The sequence below is a fragment of the Rhipicephalus sanguineus genome, chromosome 4, assembly GCF_013339695.2.
Source record: "Rhipicephalus sanguineus isolate Rsan-2018 chromosome 4, BIME_Rsan_1.4, whole genome shotgun sequence".
NCBI classification, from domain to species: domain Eukaryota; kingdom Metazoa; phylum Arthropoda; class Arachnida; order Ixodida; family Ixodidae; genus Rhipicephalus; species Rhipicephalus sanguineus.
This window is the reverse complement of record NC_051179.1, coordinates 128294044-128317501: the sequence shown is the minus strand read 5'-3', so window position 1 is coordinate 128317501 and position 23458 is coordinate 128294044. Positions and strand designations below refer to the sequence as shown.

Here is a 23458-nt window from a genome sequence, read left to right as displayed (position 1 = left end):
GCAGTGAGCTGCTAGACTAACTTGGTATAACATTCCGATTTGTTGCGATAGAATTCATTGTTTTGCCCTTGCGGCGAACTTGACTTTTTTCTTTAACGGCGAATGCGGAGACCTACCTGAAGAAAGACCTTGAGGCTCAGTTTGTGTAGAACTTGTTGACAGCATTTTCTTTTCATTTGCTTGTGATGCTTCATGGTGGGTTAGTAGTCGCGCTTGAACAGCTTTATCTGTGACATGACCCGGCTCACATACCGGCTCTGGTGATGTTTCTGCGGTTTTTCCCGACTCAAGAGTGAGGCCCCATGCTGCATCATATACTGGATCTGCTGCGATGTCATCCTGAAATAAATTGGCGTGTGTTGTTAGGAATGATAATTCTAAAGATTATCACCGAGTAAACTAATGAAAACACTCTTACAGGATGTGTTTTGCAACGACTTGGTCCTGGCACTTGCCCGATGGCTCCATCTCCAGAGAGCGGCTGTCCAAGAATCTGTAACAGTGTATCAAACAGTGCATGAACTGTGAACCGCTGGTCTTGAGGGGAAATGAGACAAGATGGCCTCCCACCAAAAGGGGGCTTTTCATCACAGTGAGCGAATTTCTGTGAGCAATGTGTCTTCCTCCAGTTCGCAGCAGTTCGATGACTTGAGTACGGTGACTGGAGCTGCATCGTCGGAGCCACTGAAATAAGTGCAGCTTATACGACAATATGCTAGAATATTCTAGAAACTCGCCCAGATTTCCGTTCTCGTAAGAATATTCTAGGGGGCTGTAACCCTACATCTGTGTTAGAGAATTAACTGTATGACGGCCTCGCGCGTCGTCTTGCAACCACTCTGTGGTAACCAGTGTGTCATTGTCATTCTTGCATTTCTTAATAGATTAATAGATTAATAGAAGATGATTAATATTGCAATGCAATTGCAATATTGTTTCCACAAAGGAGAGTGAACGTGTCAGCAGTTACCACTTGTTACGCTAGTGTAAAGCTCTTGATGCACATTTTATATGCCAATGTAGGATCTGTAGTCGGTTAAAACCTAAGGAAAAATGCCTGCTCCACCTTCAGCCATTGCTGTTCCTTCCAGAAAAAATTGCATAAATGCTCCATCCAATACTCTTACTCATTTTTGTGATGTCAAGCATTTCTCCAGTGTTTCAGGCGGTTTTTTTTTCCCATACAGATGCATGTTTCTGTCGCTGGTTTTAGGTCGGAAATTTCAACACCCTGGTAAGTTTCATCGAGGATTCTGACATCAATGCTCAAGAATACATAACATTTCAGGTAGCAACAACGCACCATGAACTCCTAATTTGTGTAGTATTTATATTTACACTAGCTGAGAAGTACTTGTGGTTCAAGCAAAAACCGGCCATCATGACTGTCTTTCACAGGTGAAGGACAGCCACACCGCGGTTTTGAGTGGAGATTTGACATTTTTTCTCAGCTTGTGACAGAATACAGTATACGAAGGATAGATATGCTACAAGCATGCATAATTCCTTTCAAATTTTAAGTCATGCCTTCCGTAATTAAAAATGCATGTGAAAGACTCTCTGGGCTAAATCGAGAAAAGTCACGAGCTCCTTTTTTAATAAATATGAGTTTATAATTCAAATTAAGGTTCTTGATGACTGTGATAGAGTCTGGGAAACAAAAAACACAATGTGACAGGTGGTTGCCCATTCACTTTAGTACTTTCGTGCATGCGTTGTGCAACCATACTGCACCTGCCAAAAAGTTAACTTTCAGTTTTCGTAATGTTTTATAACTCCTGTGCTGAGCTAAAAGCACATGCACTTTGTGACCACGTCTTCATTTGCCAGAGAAGCAAATAATATGCACCACTGCTGTATTGTCTAAGGTACGCAATAAAACAGGAAAACTGTTGCACATTGTGACATGACTTAATTCATCTGTGTTAACAGATCACGCGCACATAAGAAAAATATGTGGAAGACCGCACGCAAGGACGGAAACAAAAAGCATAACAAATGTTATGGTTATCTTGTGGAGCAGCATTGGCATTAGAAATATGAAACTTAAATGAAGAAACGAATGAAAAAATGGGGAGGAGCAACACTTCTATGAGGTTCGCACATCTTGTTTTCACTAGTGTTTGCCACCAGTGGCATCACCAGCAAACTTCAAAGAAGCAGCGGATGCCAGTGCTGCCTGAAAATAGTATTCGAGGGACGGCCGCGTCCTACAATAAATCGCAACACTTCGGCATCGCCTAGACAACTTCCAAAAGAGATTCTGCTTGAATTTTTCTATACTCACACTTGTTTCTGGCGACTGCAAGCTTTATGTAGTATTGCTACAGCGATTTCAATACTCTAAATGCCCATGTTCAGACTCGCATGTCGAATGCTGTGTCTGGGTCACATTCACAAAAGTTGTCGACGTGTATATCGGTGCTCAATTACAGCCATGGTAGACAACTTCTAAAAGCACGTGCCAGACCACTGACTATGAAGGACACGCTCATTTATTAAGAGGCATTCTGCAGAATAGACACACCCAGGTTTGCAACCCTTCGGCAAAAGCATCACCAGCGACAGAAGAGCAAGGGAGCTTTACGTAACGGAAGGAGAAAAACAGGGCGAATATATATCAAGCATTACAACGTCTATTACACAGCCGTAGCTCCGCGATCAGAAAACCCCCCAACAGGTATGTGCCACCTTGTGCAAACCCTGCTACCCATCACAGGTCCACTAAAATGTTGCAGAATGGAGAATGCGACCAAAAGATGCATGCCGCTTAAAAGGCTCATCAAGACCACGCATTAAACGCTAAATGCCCGCGGCAAGCCAGATAAGACGATGCATGTCATGGCAAAAAGACCATGCATGCTGCTCTAACGCAATGCTTTCAATCAGCATGCGCTAAATTCAAAAGCAACTTTCTGTACCTCTCACCGAAATTCTGTGTCATCCTTGTGCCGTGTGTCATGCAGCTTCGCTGGTCATCCACTTTCACATAGTGAAACGGCTTCATGAACTTGTTGTAGCGTTAGCTACACTGGCCTAGCCAGCCAGTTTCGTGTGGATCCTCAAGAGCCGTGCTGTGCATGCGCGACGATCAGCGATGTCACGCACCTGAGCCGGCGGCTCCCGCGCACTGCGCCGCCGCCGGTCTGCGCTTTCCAGAGGAGTGACGTCGTAGCCTTAGCAGAGGTATTGGCGCTGGCGCGTGCGCAGCTATTCGCCTTCGCTGTGCAGTCACCGTCTGACACTGTGCTGGAGCCGCTTGATAGCGCCTCTGACTGGCGTTTGCCAGTGTGGTATAGCCATGGAGAAGGAGAGCGCAAATGCTGCTCAACGGCGCAGAAGAGCGGAGAAGCTTAACTCATCGGATCCCGAAGTAGTTGCCTGGCAAAATAAATATACATGTGCCACATAATACGTGTACCGTGTGTGTGTCATTGGAGCAGCAGTAAACATGATAATCAAGCTAATCCTAGAAAATCAGGAAAGCTAAGAATAATTAGCTGAACCTTTGCTAACGCTACGTTATCCTGGCATAGCCGAGCTAAGCCACCGCAACCTTTTATTGCGATAGGAATTATACGGACCCTTTCGGCGTGTTTTTGCCATCGCCGTCATGTTCCATATGAAGGGCGCCCGAGGTCCAGGACCAGATCCTGGATTGGGCCAAGAAGGTGCAGAGACCTACCTCGGGTAGGCTCCTCTGCTCGCTCCACCACCGCACGGAGGGCGCGTGCGATAAGATCAACCCGCCTGCGAGGCCTGCCGTCGATTGCTTCTCAACCAGAGACGAAACGCCCCGCCCATCTTGAAGGAGCATGAAGGGACCCCGGGGAAGAAGAGCGTCGCTCGACCAGCAACTGCGAACTTTGATCAGAAGAATGCAGTCGCGAAGATACTGCCCGACAACCACTTCTCTCCCTGGAGCGGCTGTATCCTCTTGCACCAGTGCCTTGTATAGCTACGCGAGATCGGATCCAAAAGAATTAGCTGCTATCCTTCCTTCGTTTAACATTACAATTTGATGTTATCACATTCACTGTTTCGCCCTTGCGGTGACACTTTTTTTTTCTACATGTAGCATGATAAGCTCCAACATTCGACAGCTTACCTCTTAATTTTGTCTCCTCGAGAATGCAGCTTGCGCTGCCTGCGACTCATTTCGTTCCTGAACGAACATCGATGGCAGGGGCGTAGCCAGAAATTTTTTTCGGGGGGGGGTTCAACCATACATTATGTATGTTCGTGCGTGCGTTTGTAAGTGTGCGTGTATATATGCGCAAGCAAAATTGAAAAATTCCGGGGGGGGGGGGGGTTTGAACCCCCCCCTTGGCTACGCCCCTGATCGATGGCACCACGCCTGGCCTTAGTTGAGGAGATTTTACCAGAATTCCCATTATACGCATTAGAGATTAACTCCGACGGCAGCCACTGTCACGAAAATGTTTCGAGCAGAGAACTGGGGTTCTCGAAGGCTTGAAGTTACTTCCTTTCACAGCAGCGATTTACTGAGCAGCTTGTTTTTTCTCACGTGTAAATTTTTGAAACACTACTTACATCGTCTCGGCCGGCGGTGTTCGAACAGCCGTAGGCAAAGCAAAAGGCAGGCATGGTGCGAGACGAAGTTCTCCGTGCAGCAGCAGCAGCAGTTCTTTGAAGCGCAAACGATAAACGTGGAGTGGGGACGTTGATTATTCGGAACAAGAAGGGCGACTGGCGCGGAAAAGCTGCACACAGTCACGGTGCGAGCACCCGGGACGTGCCTTCTCTACGGTGGCTCGGCGTAGAAGGGACATAGCGTAAACAAACCACCGTGGTCGGAACCCCACGATCTCCGGTACAAACGCTGGTGGGTCGGAAGACTCGGAACCACGGTTAGGAGTACAGTTAGGAGAGAGAGATGACACTGATGCAGGGTTGCCGTTGGGTAGATTTGAAAAAGAGCCAGAATTCAAGCTAAAAGTAGCCAAAGTAGCCAGGTCTTTTAATCTCATCGCCAAACTTGTAGCCAAATGGCAGAAAAGCGGTATTATGAAAAGAGGTTTTATCATTGAACAATATATAATACCATTTTGTGTCAGCAATAAAATAGCATACGAGCACAGTTATTTTCTCCTTCATGCTTGGTCTTCAAGCTGTAAGCAAGTTGCAAATAAATGAACATATTATAAGTTCCGTGCACCTGTATACATTTTATATAGAATAGATATAGTAATTGCGAGAGAGACAGTAAGATTGAAACATTCCAGCCAACCAGTCAGTAGGAATACTAATGGTAGAAGAAGGTTGTGCTTGAAGTCTGCGACCTCAAGAACGACCAGCTTCAAGTAGCGATATCCGCTTAAAGATGACCGGTCCAGCTTCATTTTGTAGCGGATCTCTGTGTCTGTCAAGTTCACCCGAAAACACGCGCCGAGCATCAGCACTACAAAACTGGCTCGTAGCGGCAGCATCGATGGCGGGCAGCGTGAGCAGCGTGCTAGGCACGCGTTTGCCAACGTGCGCGCAACTTCGTCAGTTTGATCTTAGCCAAAAGGCGTACTTAAATTTCATCTTCAATTTATTTGTAAGCTATGTTTCCAATTTCTTAATATTTATTTTAATTCATAAAACCACCCAATTCATGGCCTATCCCCCATAGTGGGTGTGAGACACTGACTGGGCGAACAAGAACTTCATCATTCCGTCTCGGCAGGTGCACCGCGCGTTGCGTTCAGGTGCCTCGATGAGCACCAGACTCATGGCGGGACTATAGACACGCGCTTACACTGGCTGACGCGTCAGAAAAGCTTGGAAACAAAGGGTAGTCGTCAGGCTTGCTTGGTATTTTATCTGCAGATAATGAGAAAAATGGCTACTGAATGCGCTAAAATAGAGGTTCAAAGTAGCCAGAAAGTAGCCATGGCGCCAACCTGAAATTTTTGTCGCCAGACTGGGTCGTAAAGTAGCCAATTTGGCGCAAAGTAGCCACCAACGGCAACCCTGCACTGATGACACTTTGGCTCGGCGGCGCTGCAAAGTAGCCGCATCGAAAAGTTGTTCACACTCGCCTTTTTCTCACCAGAGGACGCTATGCGCATGGGGGCCAGTAAAACATATTTTATATATATATATATATATATATATGTGTGTGTGTGTGTGTGTGTGTGTGTGTGTGTGTGTGTGTGTGTATAGATGCTGAGTGCCACTTTCGCTCTGTCCGCGACGCAGGGGCGTAGCCAAGAGGAAGGGGGGGAGAGGGGTTCAATCAAGCCCCCCGAAAATTTTCAATTTTGCTTGCGTATATATACACACACATATGCAAACGCACGCACATAAACGTGCGCACGAGGGGGGCAGGGGGTGAGCCCCCCCCCCCCCCTAGTCACCTATGAGGAGGGGGGGCGCAAAATCTGGTCCATACAACGAGCTCCCTAGTCACCTAAGAGGGGGGGGGGTGCAAAATATGCCTCGTACATTGACTTAGTAGGGGGGGGGAAGCTGCGATGTACCTTCGCACCCCTGATGGGGAACCCTGCGCACGCACGAACATACATAAAGTATGGCTGAACCCCTCCCGCCGCGGTGCTACGTTTCTTGTCGAAACGCCTTGATTCGTGTTTTGTTAGACTATTCGTACACCGTGACAGCTTCATTTCATCCTGTGAACTTATGTGAGGTGCGTGGGCGCAGGGAGCGATGGGCAAAAAGTTTCACCCCATGCTGCACGAAGTGCCGTAGGCCGAAATTTTTTTCGGGGGAGGAGGGGGGGGGGCACCTCCTTGATCCGACATTGGGTCCGGGCAGATAAGTGGGGTCGAGTGTCAGTCTGTGCTCTGTATCCCATGGGGAAAAAACTTACGGGCCCGGTGCCCCCCCCCCCCCCCCCTTCTGGCTACGCCACTGGCTGCACGACAGGGTAAAACTCGTGTACTTAGAAACTCTCACTGTTTTCTATGTCGAATCCCAAGCAACATTTTATCCTTGGCAAAATGTCGGCCTGGTGTCGCTGGCCAACTGCACTGTCGTTGGCCCAACCTTGGCAACCAATGTAGGGCCGGTCTTTGGGATTGACATTGGCCTCATGTGGGCCTGCGTCGGCACCCGATGTAGGCCGGTCCACCGTGGCCGACAATGCCGAGTGCATGCCGCTCGCGGGTTGACCAAGGCCCGACATCACATAAGCGTCGATTTACCGACGGCCGTGGGTCGGTTGCGGACGTTTCTCGTAGTATTGCTCGGCTTTTTTTTCTTATTTTTTGTACGTGTTCTAACAAAACGCATCAATTGTTTTTCTGGTGTGTTGATGCGTGTCGTATTTAATGTGAACGGGCAGTTTATAGAGGCGTTTAACTCTATCTGAATTAATTGAATTTTGTCTCGAGACCCCTACAGGCATTTCTGCCTCCAACCATTCTTACACGTTCTGACAAATATGCCGCTGTATTAACGTGAAACTGAAAACTGTATTGTGTATCCAAGAACTGATGCCCTTCTGCTTTGGTCTCGTATGAGACTGGCAGTATCGAAAATAAATAAATAAATAAATAAATAAATAAATTACGGGCAGAGTGCACATGTAAGACGGAATTAAACGCCTCTAACGGTCTGCACTAACGTGTGAATACGTAACACACAATAACAGAAAGACGTGAATATAAGTTTTCTCTCTTTATATGTTTATTTTGCAATTGTATTTTGCAATGTTGCATATATGCAACATTGTTCGCACGGAGCGTTTGCATCAGCCCTTGTGCAAGGCAACCGTACAGTCCATGTGATCGCTGCATGATAGCGCTGACATATATATAAAACGGTCGGCATTCTTGTTGGATCGGCTCCCCTTTCGGCCAGTTCTCGTGCTCTTGGCCCTGAACACGTACGCAGATGCGACGTTTTACCGTCGAGATGTGAGAGGGTAAATCGCCACCCTCATCAAGACGTGAGACTTGGATTGTTGTTCTGTCGGGAAAGACTGAAAGAAAGAACAATGAATAATACTCTGAGAAAGGTAGACTATTTACTTGACCAGTTGCACAGTCATGTCGCGTCTAGAAATTATTCACACAACTAAACAAAATTATTTTGTCACTGCACAAATAAGAAAAGCGCTGCACTTACAATAAATGCGAGTGTGCTGAAATTTTGAGAAGTGCTTCAAGCTCCACAGCGCACAAACTAGATAATATGTGGATACAGGATGGATTGAGGTTTTCATTGTTGGCTCGTAATGTCACTGCAAAACAAATGGTACAATAAATAGATTAATGAGAACACAATCTTACCTTCAAAGCGGCCGCGGGCCAGTCACATATTGTGCAGTCGGCATTTACAGCACACTTGCTACCAAATTCAACGTGAAAAGCGATTGCGTGAAACTTTTGTAACCAAGCATGCGTCTTACCAGAATTCTTTTCAGTTGGCGAGACCAGCGCAGCACGCTATCCACACCAGTCCTTGTTGCAGTGTTCCTTAGAGAAAACGGCAAAATAGGTTACGCTCTTACAATAAGATGCCACAAATAAAAAACAAGAAAATCTTACATATTTGCCCGTCAACGATGTCTTGAGTCCACTGACAAATATAACCACCGTTCGCCTGAACATTTCTGATCTGCCCGCTAGAAGAGACGACCAGATTGACGCATCAATTGCGCAAATAAAATTTGATTTTGTCGCTAGACAAAAGTCACCATACGATACACCGAGGAAATAGAATGCCGCTTACGAGTTCGCGTCAAATCCTCGGCAGCGGGAGACGGCCGCGCGCCTCCAGGATGAAGGCAAACGAAATGCTTCTGAGTGCTTGCCCAATGCCCGCCTCTGCGTAGTGTTTCAGCACGTCTAAAGCCCCTCCATGCGTTTTCCGCCGGCTAAGCGGCAGTAGACGCGATGGAGGGGCTTTAAGCACGTCCTCGCTCGAAAGAGCTACGATTTCGCGGGAAGGGAATTCACGCACGCCACGGAGCTTGCTTCCCTCCCCAGCGCGGTGACAAAGAAAAAAAAATCACAGTTTCGCCGCAAGCTAGGGCGAAGCAATGAATGCGATAGCAAGAAACTAATGCTATACGAAGTGAGGCTCGCCAATGGATACTCTCAGTTTGAACAGCGCTCCTGTTACAAAGGCGGCCGAAGCAGCGAAGGAAACTAGCGTGCTTCAAGTGTCGAGCTGTGACACTTGATAGTTCGCGCTCATCTTCTGTTTGTTCGTTTAGCAGCGTCGTTTAGCGGCGCTCCGTAACATGAGCGCGGACATCACGGTTAAAGCTTGAAACATCCCTCTTGCCCTCACCACGAGAAAACCGCGCGAGCAGACAGCGGAAGGCCAAGGTTCTCCTTGCGCAAATATAAGAAGAAGCGAGCGAGCTCGCCGACGACTTTTAAATGCGCTCGTCGCGTCCTAGCGCCATCTCGCTGGTAATGAAGAAACGCTTATGAGCGTCGGCCATCTCTGAGTCAGTCCAGCGGCAAAGGGTGTGTATATAACGCTCGCCGTTAGCTATGCGGTGGACCTGCGTTCCGTGGCGTAGTGGCTAGCGCCATTCGCTGCGGAGCAAGAGGTCCCTGGTTCGATTCCGCGCTTCGGAAGCATACCTATACCTATATATACATACCTATACATATACGGTGCATGACGGCGATGGGGGCGGACATTTTCCAGCCGAGACTGTCCATATAATTGCTATCGCAATAAAAAACCGCGAGAGGTCCGAGGTGCGGCGCTCCGCTTGCACGCCCCGCAGCCCTCGGCACATTCCGTTCCTCCTTTCAGGACTTGTCATTCTCTCTGGGAGAGGGAGGTGATGCATGTTGCGTGTGCTCTCTCTCTCCAAAGCATAACCGCAAGTCCCCATCTTACCACTTTTTTTTTTCGGGGGAACGCACGTGTGTCTGGTGAGAAAAAAAAAGGCGCGCGAAATTTCCACTGAAGCACATGCCTGAACACTCTAGGGCAGCGCTAATGCGTCCAAGAAGCGAATCGAATTTGAATTGAACCGTTTTCGTTTTTAACACAAAATATCGTTGGCACCCTAACATTAAAACAAATTAACATGAATACCATAAACTGAGCATGAAGTACAAATATTAAAACTCTTCAGAGTGTGCGGACTATCAAATTCTGGCTCTGCAAGCGACTTTTACGCTAATTTTGTGTTTATTTGGACATAGATGATATTTTGAAATATTCGTATTAACGCATATGGGCTATTCCCGAAGACCGAATCAAGTATGACGATATTCGATTCTATATTCCAAATGTTTCCATTATATCTGATGTCCTCCCTCTGTCATGCGGCTCGATCAGATCAATCATGTATTTATATTCACGACCGTGCTAAAGCGGTGGACAGTTCGGTGGACAGTTCAAAATCATCGATATTTTAATAGAGCCTAGCGCGCTATAATATCAGGATCAAAATTAAATTTCTGCTCGGTACTCGCATTTATTCCCCTTTATTGATGTTGTTCAACCAAATGCTTTGCGTCTAATGCATGCAAAGGCGGACATTTTCTTGAGCTTCGAGCAGAAACCGTAAACGCTCGGTACACTTGAAAAGCACTCATGTCGTACCACTGTACATTGAGCATATAAGTGCTTCATCATAACAGGTCATCATAAGGCTTGAAAGGTGCTCATGACAATGCGGCGGAGGATTCTCGGCGGCCCGATCGCTAAAGGTTCTGAAGTTTCTAGCGAAACAGGTGAAAAATTTCGGCATTTAAATTCCGCATCCTAACCAACTCCGCAATTGTACCTTTTCTTATTCACATACTTAATGTGCACATCAGAAATATTCGGCTGGATTCGGGAAAACTGAGGCACAGCAAACATATAACTTTAGTGCTGGGGTTATTGATTGGAGCAGAACTGCAAATGCGACGTCATTCTTACACAAACTGACGTGTAATAACCTACAAGAACGCCAGATTTTAAGATCACTTCGCAATTCAGCTTTTCATATAATCAGTTAGAGCTTTCGCGCCCCTGAAACACGTATCTGAAATTTTCCATTGAAGTTGTACAGTCCGCGAGAACTCTTATTTCGCACCATTCGTGTGACGAAATTAATATTTTTTTGGTCTCGCTATAAAGCAGCCAAAACCTTTCCGATGGGAGAAAGAATGAATTAATTCATTTTCAATAAAGTTTATTATTAATAGGTGGTGTAATGTATATGGTTGGTTACAATCAACGTGCCATTTGCGAACTATTTCAGTCAATTCTATACCGCGGCACAATGGACCATTGTAAAGCCACATTAAACATAAATTCGCGTGATTGCACTTTCTTATCCGTTATGTACTTCCTGGTGGCAAATACATTGATCTCCAGAGTGTTCAAATCTTGCGATTTCTCAAGGTTATAAAAATATTTTAACGATATTGCCACGCCCGCTTCTTCTTTTATTTTGATGTGTTCGAGTTTGACCAGCAAGGACGGTTATCAACGCTCGACGCTGGCCCCGAAGCAGTGTTCGAGAAGCTTCACGATTTTGGTAGATCGTTTTGTTAAGATTGCGCGCCGCACGCGAATGCTCCAGCTTTGTCGAGAGATAACGCCGCCACCAGCGATATTGCTGGAAAGTTCCATAGCGCCTGTATAAAAGCCGACGCGCGTGACCGCTTGTCAGTTGATCGACGGACGACGCCCTGTTCGCCGCTATCATTGTACAGCGTGTATTGCTGTAGTTCTAGTTCTCGGTTTCTCGGCCACAAGTTCGGCCAAATAAACAGTTTCATCTCGGACGTGCTGACTGTTGTCTTCGTCGACGTCACGACCACGTGACATCTGGTGGAGGTGCTGCTTCATGATCCGGACGCCACCGCGGAGCGCTGACCCAAGCCCAAGCCGCGACGAGGACGACGGAAAGGAAATCCCGGATCGTCGAACAAGCCGCAGGCAGAAGGGACTGCAGCCAGAGCACGGGCTCCTTCCCGAAAAACCCAGGCAGCCGCAGATCTCAACATCGACCACAGCGACGATGACCGACCACGTGCAGCCCACGCCAATCCTTTTTCGCCACCCCAAGGAGCCGCCAACCTTCCGCGGATCGTCGTTCGAAGACCCGGAAAGCTGGCTGGAAGCCTACGACCGAGTCGCCCTTTTCAATTCCTGGACCATGCAGTGAAGACAACCTACAGCATGTCTACTTCGCCTTGGAGGACGCAGCTAGAACGTGGTTCGAGAACCAAGAGCGAACCCTGACAACATGGGACGTTTTTCGCAGCAGGTTCCTGGCAACATTCACCAGCGTTGTCCGCAAGGAGAGGGCCGAGGCTCTGCTCGAAACCCGCGTGCAGCTGCCAAACGAAAACGTGGCACTCTTCACAGAAGAAATGACGAGACTGTTCCGCCACGCAGACCCTGAGATGCCCGAGGAGAAGAAAGTTCGCTTCCTCATGCGAGGAATCAAGCAGGAGCTGTTCGCGGGACTAATCAGAAACCCACCCAAGACCATCCAAGAATTCCTCGCGGAGGCAACAACAATCGAGAAGACGCTCGAGATGCGCACTCGGCAGCACGATCGGCGCGCATTCCAAGACAGCGCAGCAGTTCATGCCCTCGGCTCCGACGACTTCCGCGAAACGATCCGAGCCATCGTGCGAGAGGAGCTGCGAAAGCTCGCACCTTTTGCACAGCCCGAAGTGACGTCGATTGCGGACGTTGTACGCGAGGAAATCCAACATTCACTGGGTGTTCCTCAACCGGCACCGCCGCAGCTGCAAGCAATGAGCTATGCTGCTGCAGCCCGACGCAACGCCCCCCCTCCTCGCCCACGTCAAGACGCCGCGCCGCCCCAGCAGTTCCGCCGCCAGGCACCACCGCCGCCACCACCTACGTCATACCGCCCGCCAGCCGGTCAGCGATACACGCCGAGGAAGACCGACGTTTGGCGCGCCCCCGACCATCGTCCACTCTGCTACCACTGCGGAGAAGCCGGCCACACCTACCGCCGCTGCCATTATCGACAGATGGGACTGCGTGGGTTCGCCGTCGACGCGCCGCCTCCACAGCAGGGGGAACGACCACGTGACATCGCCGACTACCTGGCAGGAGCGCAGTGGACCCCCCGAGGACCTTCCCGATCGCCGTCGCCAGGCCGCTACGCCTCTCCCCAACGCCGACCATACACTGGCCCAACCCGGGGCCGGTCAGCTAGCCCGCATCCGGAAAACTAAGGGCAGCAACCGATGTAGGTGCGGTTGCTGTACGACGAAATACCGAAGACCCTCCGCCGCCGATGCCGCCGCCACGACGAAGGCTTCAGGACACGACGCGAACCCCTGACGACGAAACCTCGCGGACCGAAGTAGACCTGACGACGCAACGTAGAAGAAGCGGGCGTGGCAATATTCTCCGATCGAATATTTCTTCACAACGCCGAAGAACTACAACTTCCATATTGATTTGATACCAATGCATGCGCTCATCATTATGGCCATCGCATGTCTAGTCAGCATCCGATTAATAGCTTAACTTCAGTCAGTTCAGAGCAAAACTCGATGTTATCCCTTAGCCGGAAGTTTCCCTTACGTCTGTGGTTGACGGTCATTGCTGTTTTCCTTGTTTGACCAAAGGCCCGTCATCGCGTTTGTAGCTACACTACATGACCTATTCCTCAACATACTGCCCAAACGCGCTCGCGCTTGTTAGCTCGAAACCTAAATGTTGAACTTTAAAGTAAAATTGACCAGTGTTCAACTTGTCACTTGATCAGCGACGAATACTTTTCACCACGTCGCGTTATTTTGCTCTGCTTTCATAACAACGGCGTTAGATTGATGAGCTCTGCTGACAAATCCTCATCACTCTATGCAGCCGATGTAAGACTGGACAAATATATAAATCAATCTAACGGTGTCGAGCAGTGCAACTGGTTCCATGTGGTGCGGCAGCAAGGGACATGATAATTTAGTTCTCATATGTGTAGAAACGTACGGTACGCTTACGTTGTGCAGCCTCTACAGTCAGCCACACATATCGTCAACGGCACGTGAAGCGTCTACTATTAGCAATGTAATTTTATTACTTTTCTTTCGTTTTGCATGCGAGGCACCGACGACGGCAGATTACCGCGAGGCACTAGCTATGCATTTGTCTAACGCGCCTTGAAGTATAAAGCTACAGCGTAAACTAGTAAACATTTTATTAACATTCCAACAGAACAACAGTGCGCGTTGCGCGTTACCCGCCGCAAATGCTCCATTATGCGATTCTTTTATACGTATGAGTCAGAAGATCAGACAAATCCGCGGAATGTTTCTCATGCATTTCCATGCATCATATTCGCTTGCTTATCTTTTTGTTTAGTATTTTCAAGACGTATAAAATGACCACCATGCGATTTCTGACTGGCATTATTTCGTGTATCGTTGGGATTATTTTAACTTCTTTATAATGTAGGTTACGGTGTACCTGCTTTGTCTTTTATTAAAAACAAGGGTTCATTTTTATTTGAAATGCTGTGCTAAAATGATGAATGCAAGGCGACCTCTGACAAAGTGATGGGATAACAGAAACTTTTCAAATAGGCATATCGAGGAATATGAGCTTATTATCTGTAAGAGATAAAGGTGTAACTACATTGCACATTAAAGAAAAAGATAAATTCGCTTTAACTTAATTCAAACTTGTTACTACCTAGACGTACACGCGCAAATTTTGGCAAACGCACGTCTTTAGTGGTACTGTTTCGGACATGTGTCCCATTTTCTTGGCGGCAAATGCATTGCTGAGCACTGACGGCGTGCCTGCAGATGTGCGGCTTCTTCGAAAGAGGAGGCGGCTCCACCATTCTGCCCTTGCGGCGCTAGAAAACGCTGAGAAAGAAAACCGGAGAACAGCGGAAAGAAAGAAAAAAAGAAGTTTCCCTCTCCCCACCGGGAGCTTCCGGGGCGCGGGCCGCAGTAGCGCATGTTATTTTGCTTCTTTTTTTAAGTGTGTTTTTCACTCCACGCTCCCTAGCCATAAGGCCCGAACACACGTACGCGTTGCAGCGCGTCGACGCGTGACTTTTTGACGCGGTGCCGCGCCCTCTCCCAACGGGGAGAGAGGGCGCGCGGCTACGCGAAGCTGCGCGCCCTCCCTCTCCATAGGGAGAGGGCGCGGCGCCGCGTCAAAATGTCACGCGTCGACGCGCTGCAACGCGTACGTGTGTTCGGGCCTTTAGGCGCGGTGACCCTCTTTGCTTTTTCCCGCACTTTTCCACCTTCTACGTTTTATTTTCCACAGCATGAGTCTTCAGTGGATTGCCATTGCTATGTGTTCGTTCTAACAATCTTGAAAGAATATTTCTTGTTTATATATTATTCGTGTATTGGTACTAAAATCTTATATTGCGGCCACGCCTTTTGATGAGTTTTTTTCACATAGCATATATGGTATTTCCGTTTGCCTGACATCCATCAGCGAAATATGAGAACGTTTACTCATTCCACTGCGCAAATTACATAATAAAGGACTAGCCTGTTAGAACAAAACATTGCGTCTCTCTATCCACAGACTGTTTGGGTACAGCGCTGCTCGGGCAGCACGCAAAAATTTTCATGCTTCATGTTGTCTGTATCCAGACGATGCTTCTTTTAAGTTATACAGAATGGTTTTTAATGGCCGTTTTAGTTCAGAAATGACATAAATGTATTATGTGAGCTCGGTTTAATGCAAGCGGGTGACATTACTTGCATGAAAAAGCAAAATAAATAATCGCCTATCTAAACAAAGTTCATTTATGACCTTCAAATTACACTGCCTTACCTACTGCAACTGACTAACTGAGCCACTGAGTTTGCAATAATTGGAATGAAATCTTACGATTTAATATTTATGCCATCAAATTTGAGGTAGAAACTCACTGTTTGCATCGGTCACGTTTCTTTTTTTCTTTTTTTTTGTAAGAATCCGTTTTAAGCATCGAACAACGACAAAAGCCTAGTTTACTGTCGCACACTTGGCGAATGATGGTCTAGAAAAAATCTAGATACGCACGCCTGGAGGAACCATGCACGAATGTAATGGCTGGCTCGCTATTATTTTTGTTATTTAGTCAATAATGTATTTGGATTGTTCGCACAAATAATCTCTATCACTTGGTGTAATCAGCTCAAGGACCACAAGTATGTTGTGTGTCACAGGTGATTTTTGTAATGTTTAAAAAATCACACTGTAGGAGTTGTTTACACTTCCTGCAGTGTATTTTATGCTGCCCTAAAATAATACACGCTGTTCGAATTCTCTGCCGGCAACCAAGGCCGGCACGACGTGTTGCCGACTTGTCGCCCCGACAAGCGTTTGGCGCGCTCGGCGTTCACTCGGCCACCAACGGTGGTGCGAATCGTGCAGCCGACCTAGTGCCGACAAGCGTTTGGCGCGCTCGGCGTTCACTTGGCCACCGACGGTGGCGTGAATCGTGCAACAGATCTAGTGCCGACGTAGCTGGCAGCGCACCTCCGGCCGACCCTTTTCGGATGCCTGGTGGCCAGTGAAGTCGGCTGCCGGCTATTTGCCAGTGATCAGCCAAACGTCGGCAGTCGGCCAGCGTTGCTTGGGATGAAGATGGCGCGAGTAGAGCACTGCGCGGGCCTGATTTTTCGGCCCGGGCCCGCTTTATGAAGCCCGAGCCCAGCCCGGGCCCTGGCGTACATGACCGAACCGAGCCCTGGCCCGTGGTTCCAAGCCCGGGCCCGACCTGGGCCTTCATTACTAAACTTATCCTGGGCGCGCGTGTTCATGACCAGGCCCGGAGGATATTGGAGGATATTAGTTGTTGATGATGATTATTAATGATGAATTGCTTTTTGTAGCTGGCGATCGGACGGAAAATTCGGGGTGTACATGCATCGAAATGTTGCTTTGCCCGCGGTGGTAGCTCAGCGGTTAAGCTGTTTCACTGTTAAGTCCTAGGACGCGGGTGCGATTCCCGCGGCCACGGCAGCCGCATTTTGATGGGGGCGAAATGCAAGAACACCCGTGTACTTATCTTTAGGTGCACGTTAAAGAACTCCAGGTGGTCGAAATTATTCCGGTCCCCACTACGGCGTGCCTCGTAATCATATCGTGGTTTTGGCACGTAATACCAAGGAATATAAATGAAATGTTGCCTATATGGCATATGGCAAATCATTACAATAACAGTATAGTGAAAATAAAACATAGCAACAAAATTTATTTAAAAGAAGTGTACAACTAACATAAAAAAGCGGAGAGAAGCAAACCCAGGACATTTGCTCTTTTCTACACTCGCGTTGGAAAAATTAATTACACAATTTTTTAAGGAGGCTTCTGATTAATCATTTGTTGCAGAGAGATAAAAAACATTAACGTTATATATGGTGAACAGCCACAAAAAGCAGATGAGATATAAATCGTTCATATTCTAACGTCGTCACGGAAACGTAATCGCCATATAAATACAATATAATTATATATAGTCAAGCTGCTACGCGCCATACTTGATGTTATTCCAGATAAAAGGTTTCACCCTTCTTCGTGAAATAAAGATAAAAAATACGCGGGCCCGAGTCCGGCCCGGCCCGCAGCCTCAAGCCCGGGCCCGCCCTTTCAAGCCCGAGCCCAGCCCGGGCCCGCGAGAAAACTCTTCGGACAGACCGGGCCGGGCCCATGCTAGGGTGGCTGCCCAGTGCACCACCTTACCCGTGCAGTGCACCTTACCCGTGCAGTGCTTACCCGTGCAGTGCTAAAGCACCTTACCCGTGCAGTGCTTTAGGCGCGAGTGCTGCTGCTGATGATGATGATGATGAGTTTTGGCCGTACCCTTTAGATCGGGTGGACGCATGATCGCATCCTAGCCGGAGAAGAAAAAGAGAAAAAAAAGGAAAAAAGAAGGAAAGGCAGGAAAGCTAAGACAGAACGGGGCGGAGATTGCTGTCATCGTCTCACTAATGTCCACCACATTCGTAGACGGGCCTTCGCAACCGATACTGCATTGTAGCGTCGGTCCTCAGATGACTCAAATCCCAGTGCCAGAGGGAGCTTCACGTGTCGCCTGCTCTGAAGGTTTAGAAAGATCCCAGAGATGGAAAAGACGTTTTTCCGGTGGGAATCTCACCAGAGGAGGGCGGTTGATCGACCACCTTTTCGGGACCGAGCAGGTCAAGGACGATGCTGTTTGTGCGAGCGCTACGTGCGTGCCGATGCTGAACACGCACATTTCTTTGACATAAATAGGGAAATGACTGCGCGAGTTCTGTAATTACATTTCCGGTAAAACGCACATTCGTTGCGGCAGTCGTGTCTATTCGGAGCTGTCAGCAAACATCCACCACGCTTTCGCGTGTCACCTTGGATTTTTTTAGAGCTCCCTTTCACAGCATAATGATACGCGCAATATATATATATATATATATATATATATATATATATTTTTATGCCCACTTCGACCATGCATGTTTCTTGCAGAGGCGTGTTTCATTTCGAATAATATCGACGCCTGATCACACACCGTCCCAGGCAACCACGGATATCCGCTCAGTATCCATGAAAGAGCCCAACGTCCAGTGCCAGTGTGGGACATTCATTGGATGAACATTCCCAGGTGAAAATGAGTAACTGGGAATCCAACTGGTTTCAACTGGTATCAAATGGGATCAAATGGTTCCAGTTGGGAAACAACTGGTCCCAGTTGATTCCAGTTGCAACTGGTCCCAGTTAGCAGCTGGTCCCAGTTACAACTCAACTGGTCCCAGTTGATTCCAGTTGCAACTGGTCCCAGTTAGCAGCTGGTTCCAGTTACAGCTCAACTAGCCACCAACGGGAACCATGACCAGTTGAACTGGAAGAAGCTGATCCCAGTTGGAAACCATAACCAGTTAAATTGGAAGCAAGTGGTCCCAGTTGCGCCCTAACTGGAAGTGTGACCAGTTGTCCTGGTTGTACGGTTCTTCAAAATGAAAGAAGAAAGATAATTGAACTCGAACGCATACGCAGCATTGCTGCACTTGAGCGAATGGGTTTTATCTAAGAGCTTTTTGTGTCCTATTCGCAGAAGGGTGCCATCACTGGCCTAGTAATATTCCTAGGACAATGAGAGAATAAGAAAATAGCATCTCATGGTTTGCGAATGAATTATCTTTTCTTGTTTAGACGTCATCCTCTTCGTGTTGTTTAAACCCAATTACATTAATATATACAGTCTTACCTCACCTGATATATATATATATATATATATATATATATATATATATATATATATATATATATATATATATATATATATATATATATATATATATATGTATTTTTAAAGTCATATTATCGTGGATTATTCCGTTGCGCAAATGCGCAACACAGTGCACACAAGCGTACGCTTGTTTTAGCATCAGTACATTCAACTAACATTAAAAAATTCGGCAGATCCCACGCACTGTGGGAATCGATGTAATGCGAAGCAGCCAGCAAAGAGCTGCATACATCGCCTTGTTTGTCTTTGAGTCAAATGAAGTCATTCATGCCATGGCATCTAATCCACCATATATCGCATGTTTGCCGTGCATGCATGCATGCACAATCTAGTGTACACCATGCCAATGAAACGCATATTCTGGTATATAAATGCATGACCTGTCGTTTACGTTCATCACGCACTCGTGTCATGCCATGGCAATTTTGGTATATATCACGTTAACAAAACGGCCGGAAGTGCACCATGACAGTGGCATGTAAATCATACCGTACATGACATGCATAACATGATTCGCATATTAAGACCTCTCATTTATGTTCGTCATACAGTCACATCGCGCAATACCAATTTTGGCGTATATCAAAGGAGCGAAATGGCCGCGAGTGCACCATGAGTAGAGCATGTAAATCATGCCATACATGACATGAATATTATGGTTTTGTCATGTTACCACCTGCCACTAATGTTCATCATACAGTCTCATCACGCAATACCAGTTTTGGTGTATTTCAAGCTATCGAAACGGCCGCGAATGCACCATGAGCGTGGCATGTAAGTCATGACATACATGGCATGCATGTCATAGTTTTCATGTTATCACCTGTTATTCATGTTCTTCATACAGTCACATCGCGCAATACCAATTTTGGTGCATATCAATCTAGCGAAACGGCCATGAGTGCGCAATGAGCATGGCATGTAAATCATGACATACATAACCTGCATGTCATGATTTCCATGTTACCACCTCTCATTTACGTTCGTCATGCAGTCGCGTCGCGCAATACCAATTTTGGTGTATGTCAAGCAAGCGAAACGGCACGAGTGTGTCATGAGCATGACATGTAAATCATGTCGTGCATGTCATGCATGTCATGATTTTCATGTTACCACGTCTCATTTACCTTCGTCATACAGTCGCTTCGCGCAATACCAATTTTGGTGTACATTGAGCTAACGAAGCGGCCGCGAATGCATCATGAGCGTGGCAATTAGGTCATGACATACATGACATGCATGTCATGGTTTTCATCTTACCACCTTTCATTCATGTTCTTCGTACAGTCACATCGCGCAATACCAATTTTGGTGTATATCAATCTACTGAAACTGCCGCTAGCGCATCATGAGCATGGCATTTAAATCAGGTCGTACATGACTTGCATGTCCCGATTTTCATGCTACCACGTCTCACTTACGTTCGTCATACTGTCGTGTCGCATAACACCAATTTTGGTGTATATCACGCAAGCGAAACGGACGCGAATGCACCATGAGCGTGGCATGTAAATCATGACATACATGTCATGGTTCTCATGCTTTTCATGCTACCACCTGTTATTCATGTTCTTCATAAAGTCACATCGCACAGTACCAATTTTGGTGTATATCAATCTAGCGAAACGGCCGCGAGTGCGCCATGAGCGTGGCATGTAAATCATGTCGTACATGACAAGCATATCATGATTTTCATGTTACCACGTGTCAGTTATGTTCGTCATACAGAAATGTCTCGTTATACCAGTTTTCGCATGTATCCCTTCATTTAAACGGCCTCGAGCGCCCCGAGACCATTTCATGTAAATCATGCTGCACATGACATGCGCGTCATGATTTGCATGTTAGGACCTGTCATTATGGTCGTCATGAACTCTTGTCACGCCGTACCAATTTTGGTATATATGAAATTAACGGAACGGCCGCAAGAGCCCAAAGGCCGTGGAATGCAAATCATGCTGTTCATGACATGCGTGTCATGATTTTCATGATATGACCTGTCATTTATGTTCGTGATAAGGCCATGTTATGACACACCAATGTTGTTACACATCCGATTAACGGAACGGCCAGGGAGCCCAAACGCCGTGGAATGTATATCATGCTGTTCATGACAAGCGTGTCATGATTTTCATGATATGACCTGTCATTTATGTTCGTAATAAGGTCATGTTATGACACACTAATTTTGGTATACATCCGATTAACGAAACGGCCAGGAGAGCACAAAGTCGTAGGCGGCTAGATAGATAGATAGATAGATAGATAGATAGATAGATAGATAGATAGATAGATAGATAGATAGATAGATAGATAGATAGATAGATAGATAGATAGATAGATAGATAGATAGATAGATAGATAGATACGCTCAAAGTCGCAGAAGTTCGCTAAGAAACGCTTCGCATTTAAAAGCTGTTGTCAATCTTTTTACGTCCATCACGGTGACAATACGCGCAACCGAGGCGGGCCCAATTGACGTTGGGGTGTTAATATTGCCATCGTCTCGCTGGGAGCATGCCATGCTTAATAGTCTTGTGTGCAGCACAGCGGTTACTTCCAAACGAGAACGAAAAATGGAGTAGTGCCAGTGCCGAGAGCTACCACAGCTGAGACTGCCGACATCCTGCCGACACAAACCCACAAACCGTTGCACAAACGCAGCCTCTCTACATCGACTGCCGTCACATTAGTTCCGTATCTCATAGGCTCAAACATTGAACGAAGCAGTAAAGTAATCAAGCATAAAGATTACATATAAAATAAACTGAAATGAATTATTTCGTGCCAATTCGGCAATATTTAATGGAAGAAAGAAACTGGATAACAAAAGCCATAAAATTTAGAAAAACAGCGATGCTAGTTACGTACACCACATGGGACGAGGGCTAGCTACCGAGCGCTCGGTGGTCCGTGGTCGCGCTGCTTAGTTGTGCTGTTTTTCAAAAGGAACGTAATTAGTGTTCGGCGACTTCAGGCGAACGCCGGACAAGTGTTTACGCCTTTGACAAGACGGATATATGGACCCATTGTGTGCGGAATGCTGCCTGCCAATTGTCAGCGATGCAGCCGTTTGAAGGTAATTATACCATTTATGCTTCGAGTGCTAGTTGTTCAGTATCCTAGAAAAGATGTAGATATAATGCAGGCAGAGTGCTCTGAGTGTTGAGACGATGGAACGTTGCATTGTAAACAAATGCTTTCTATACTCCTCTGCGATAACGCCTTTGAGGCAACGCAGGTATCCTGTAAATAAATAAATAAATAAATTTGTAGCTCCGTCTGCGACTTACAAGGAAAGCGCAAAGGGGCCCGTATTTTGCACTGCAAATGGATATTCCCGAACTGTTGCATCTGTAGGTACATGCATTTGAGTAGAAACAAAGATACTGCCCTTAGTTCTTATGTTTTTGCTGCTGAGGTAAGCGACTTCAAAAAAATCGGATTACATCCGGCATGATCTCTGGAATAGTGTTCGTAGTGTGAATTTTTAGAAGGTTGGTCTGCTGTGTATATCTATTAAATTGATATGGCTATTCTGAGGCATGTAACATATGTTACCTCTTATTTTGCAGCAACGCTCTCCCATTGGTCACGGGCACGTGAATCTCTCGGAAAAAATTCAGGATTGCCGCAAAACAATAAAAAATTTGAGTGCTGTGTAATGTTTGTAAAATAAATATTTTATGAATATCCAAGGTTGTTTTTTTTATCTTGCACTGGAGCCCCAGGAAATAAATTGCCACATCAGGTTGGATTTTTACTGGGACCAGCTTCAGACCATTAGCCAGTAGTTCCTAATGAGACACCATTTGCAACAGGCAACTGGCTCTTATTGAGATCTCAGTAAGAGCCACTGGCCCCCCAGATGGCATCTGGAACCAGTAGGCAACTGGGACCAGAAGGCAACTGGAACCAGTAGGAACTGGAACCAGTAGGCAACTGGAACCAGTTAGGTACTGGAAATGTGTTCCTTAAACCATTTGAACTGGAACCAGTTGAAACCAGTTGGATTCCCAGTTACACATTTACTAGGGGAGATAGCATAGTGGATATCCATTTTTGGAGTTGTGACATACAGACAAGTTATAATCGATTATGGATCTTCAAATGATATTCATGTATGACTTTGTGAAGGAGTCCACAAATGAACGTATTCACTACATAAGCTGAAACGGCAGCTTTCTTACACATGGCAATGCGCATCGTCACAGGTCATAACCAGAAAATTATTTACAGTGGAACCCCGATTATACGACTTTGAAGGGTCCACGCAAAACCGTC

General features: G+C 46.7%; 2 protein-coding genes across 8 annotated transcripts in view; both read right to left on the bottom strand.

Annotated features, from left to right (window-relative positions):
• Positions 1–23458, bottom strand: part of LOC119390669 (gastrula zinc finger protein XlCGF57.1-like) — a 691222-nt gene that overhangs the window by 200726 nt on the left and 467038 nt on the right. Inside the window, exon 3 of one of the 4 annotated variants that reach the window (XM_049415085.1) lies at positions 117–339. The exons of the other annotated variants lie outside the window; for them this stretch is intronic. Within the exon in view, the coding sequence (XP_049271042.1) occupies positions 117–339 (223 nt within the window). The remainder of the gene's footprint in view (positions 1–116; positions 340–23458) is intronic. 4 annotated transcript variants of the gene reach the window in all.
• LOC119390677 (gastrula zinc finger protein XlCGF57.1) overlaps positions 1–23458 on the bottom strand; it is a 963551-nt gene that overhangs the window by 619305 nt on the left and 320788 nt on the right. The gene's annotated exons all lie outside the window — the stretch shown is intronic.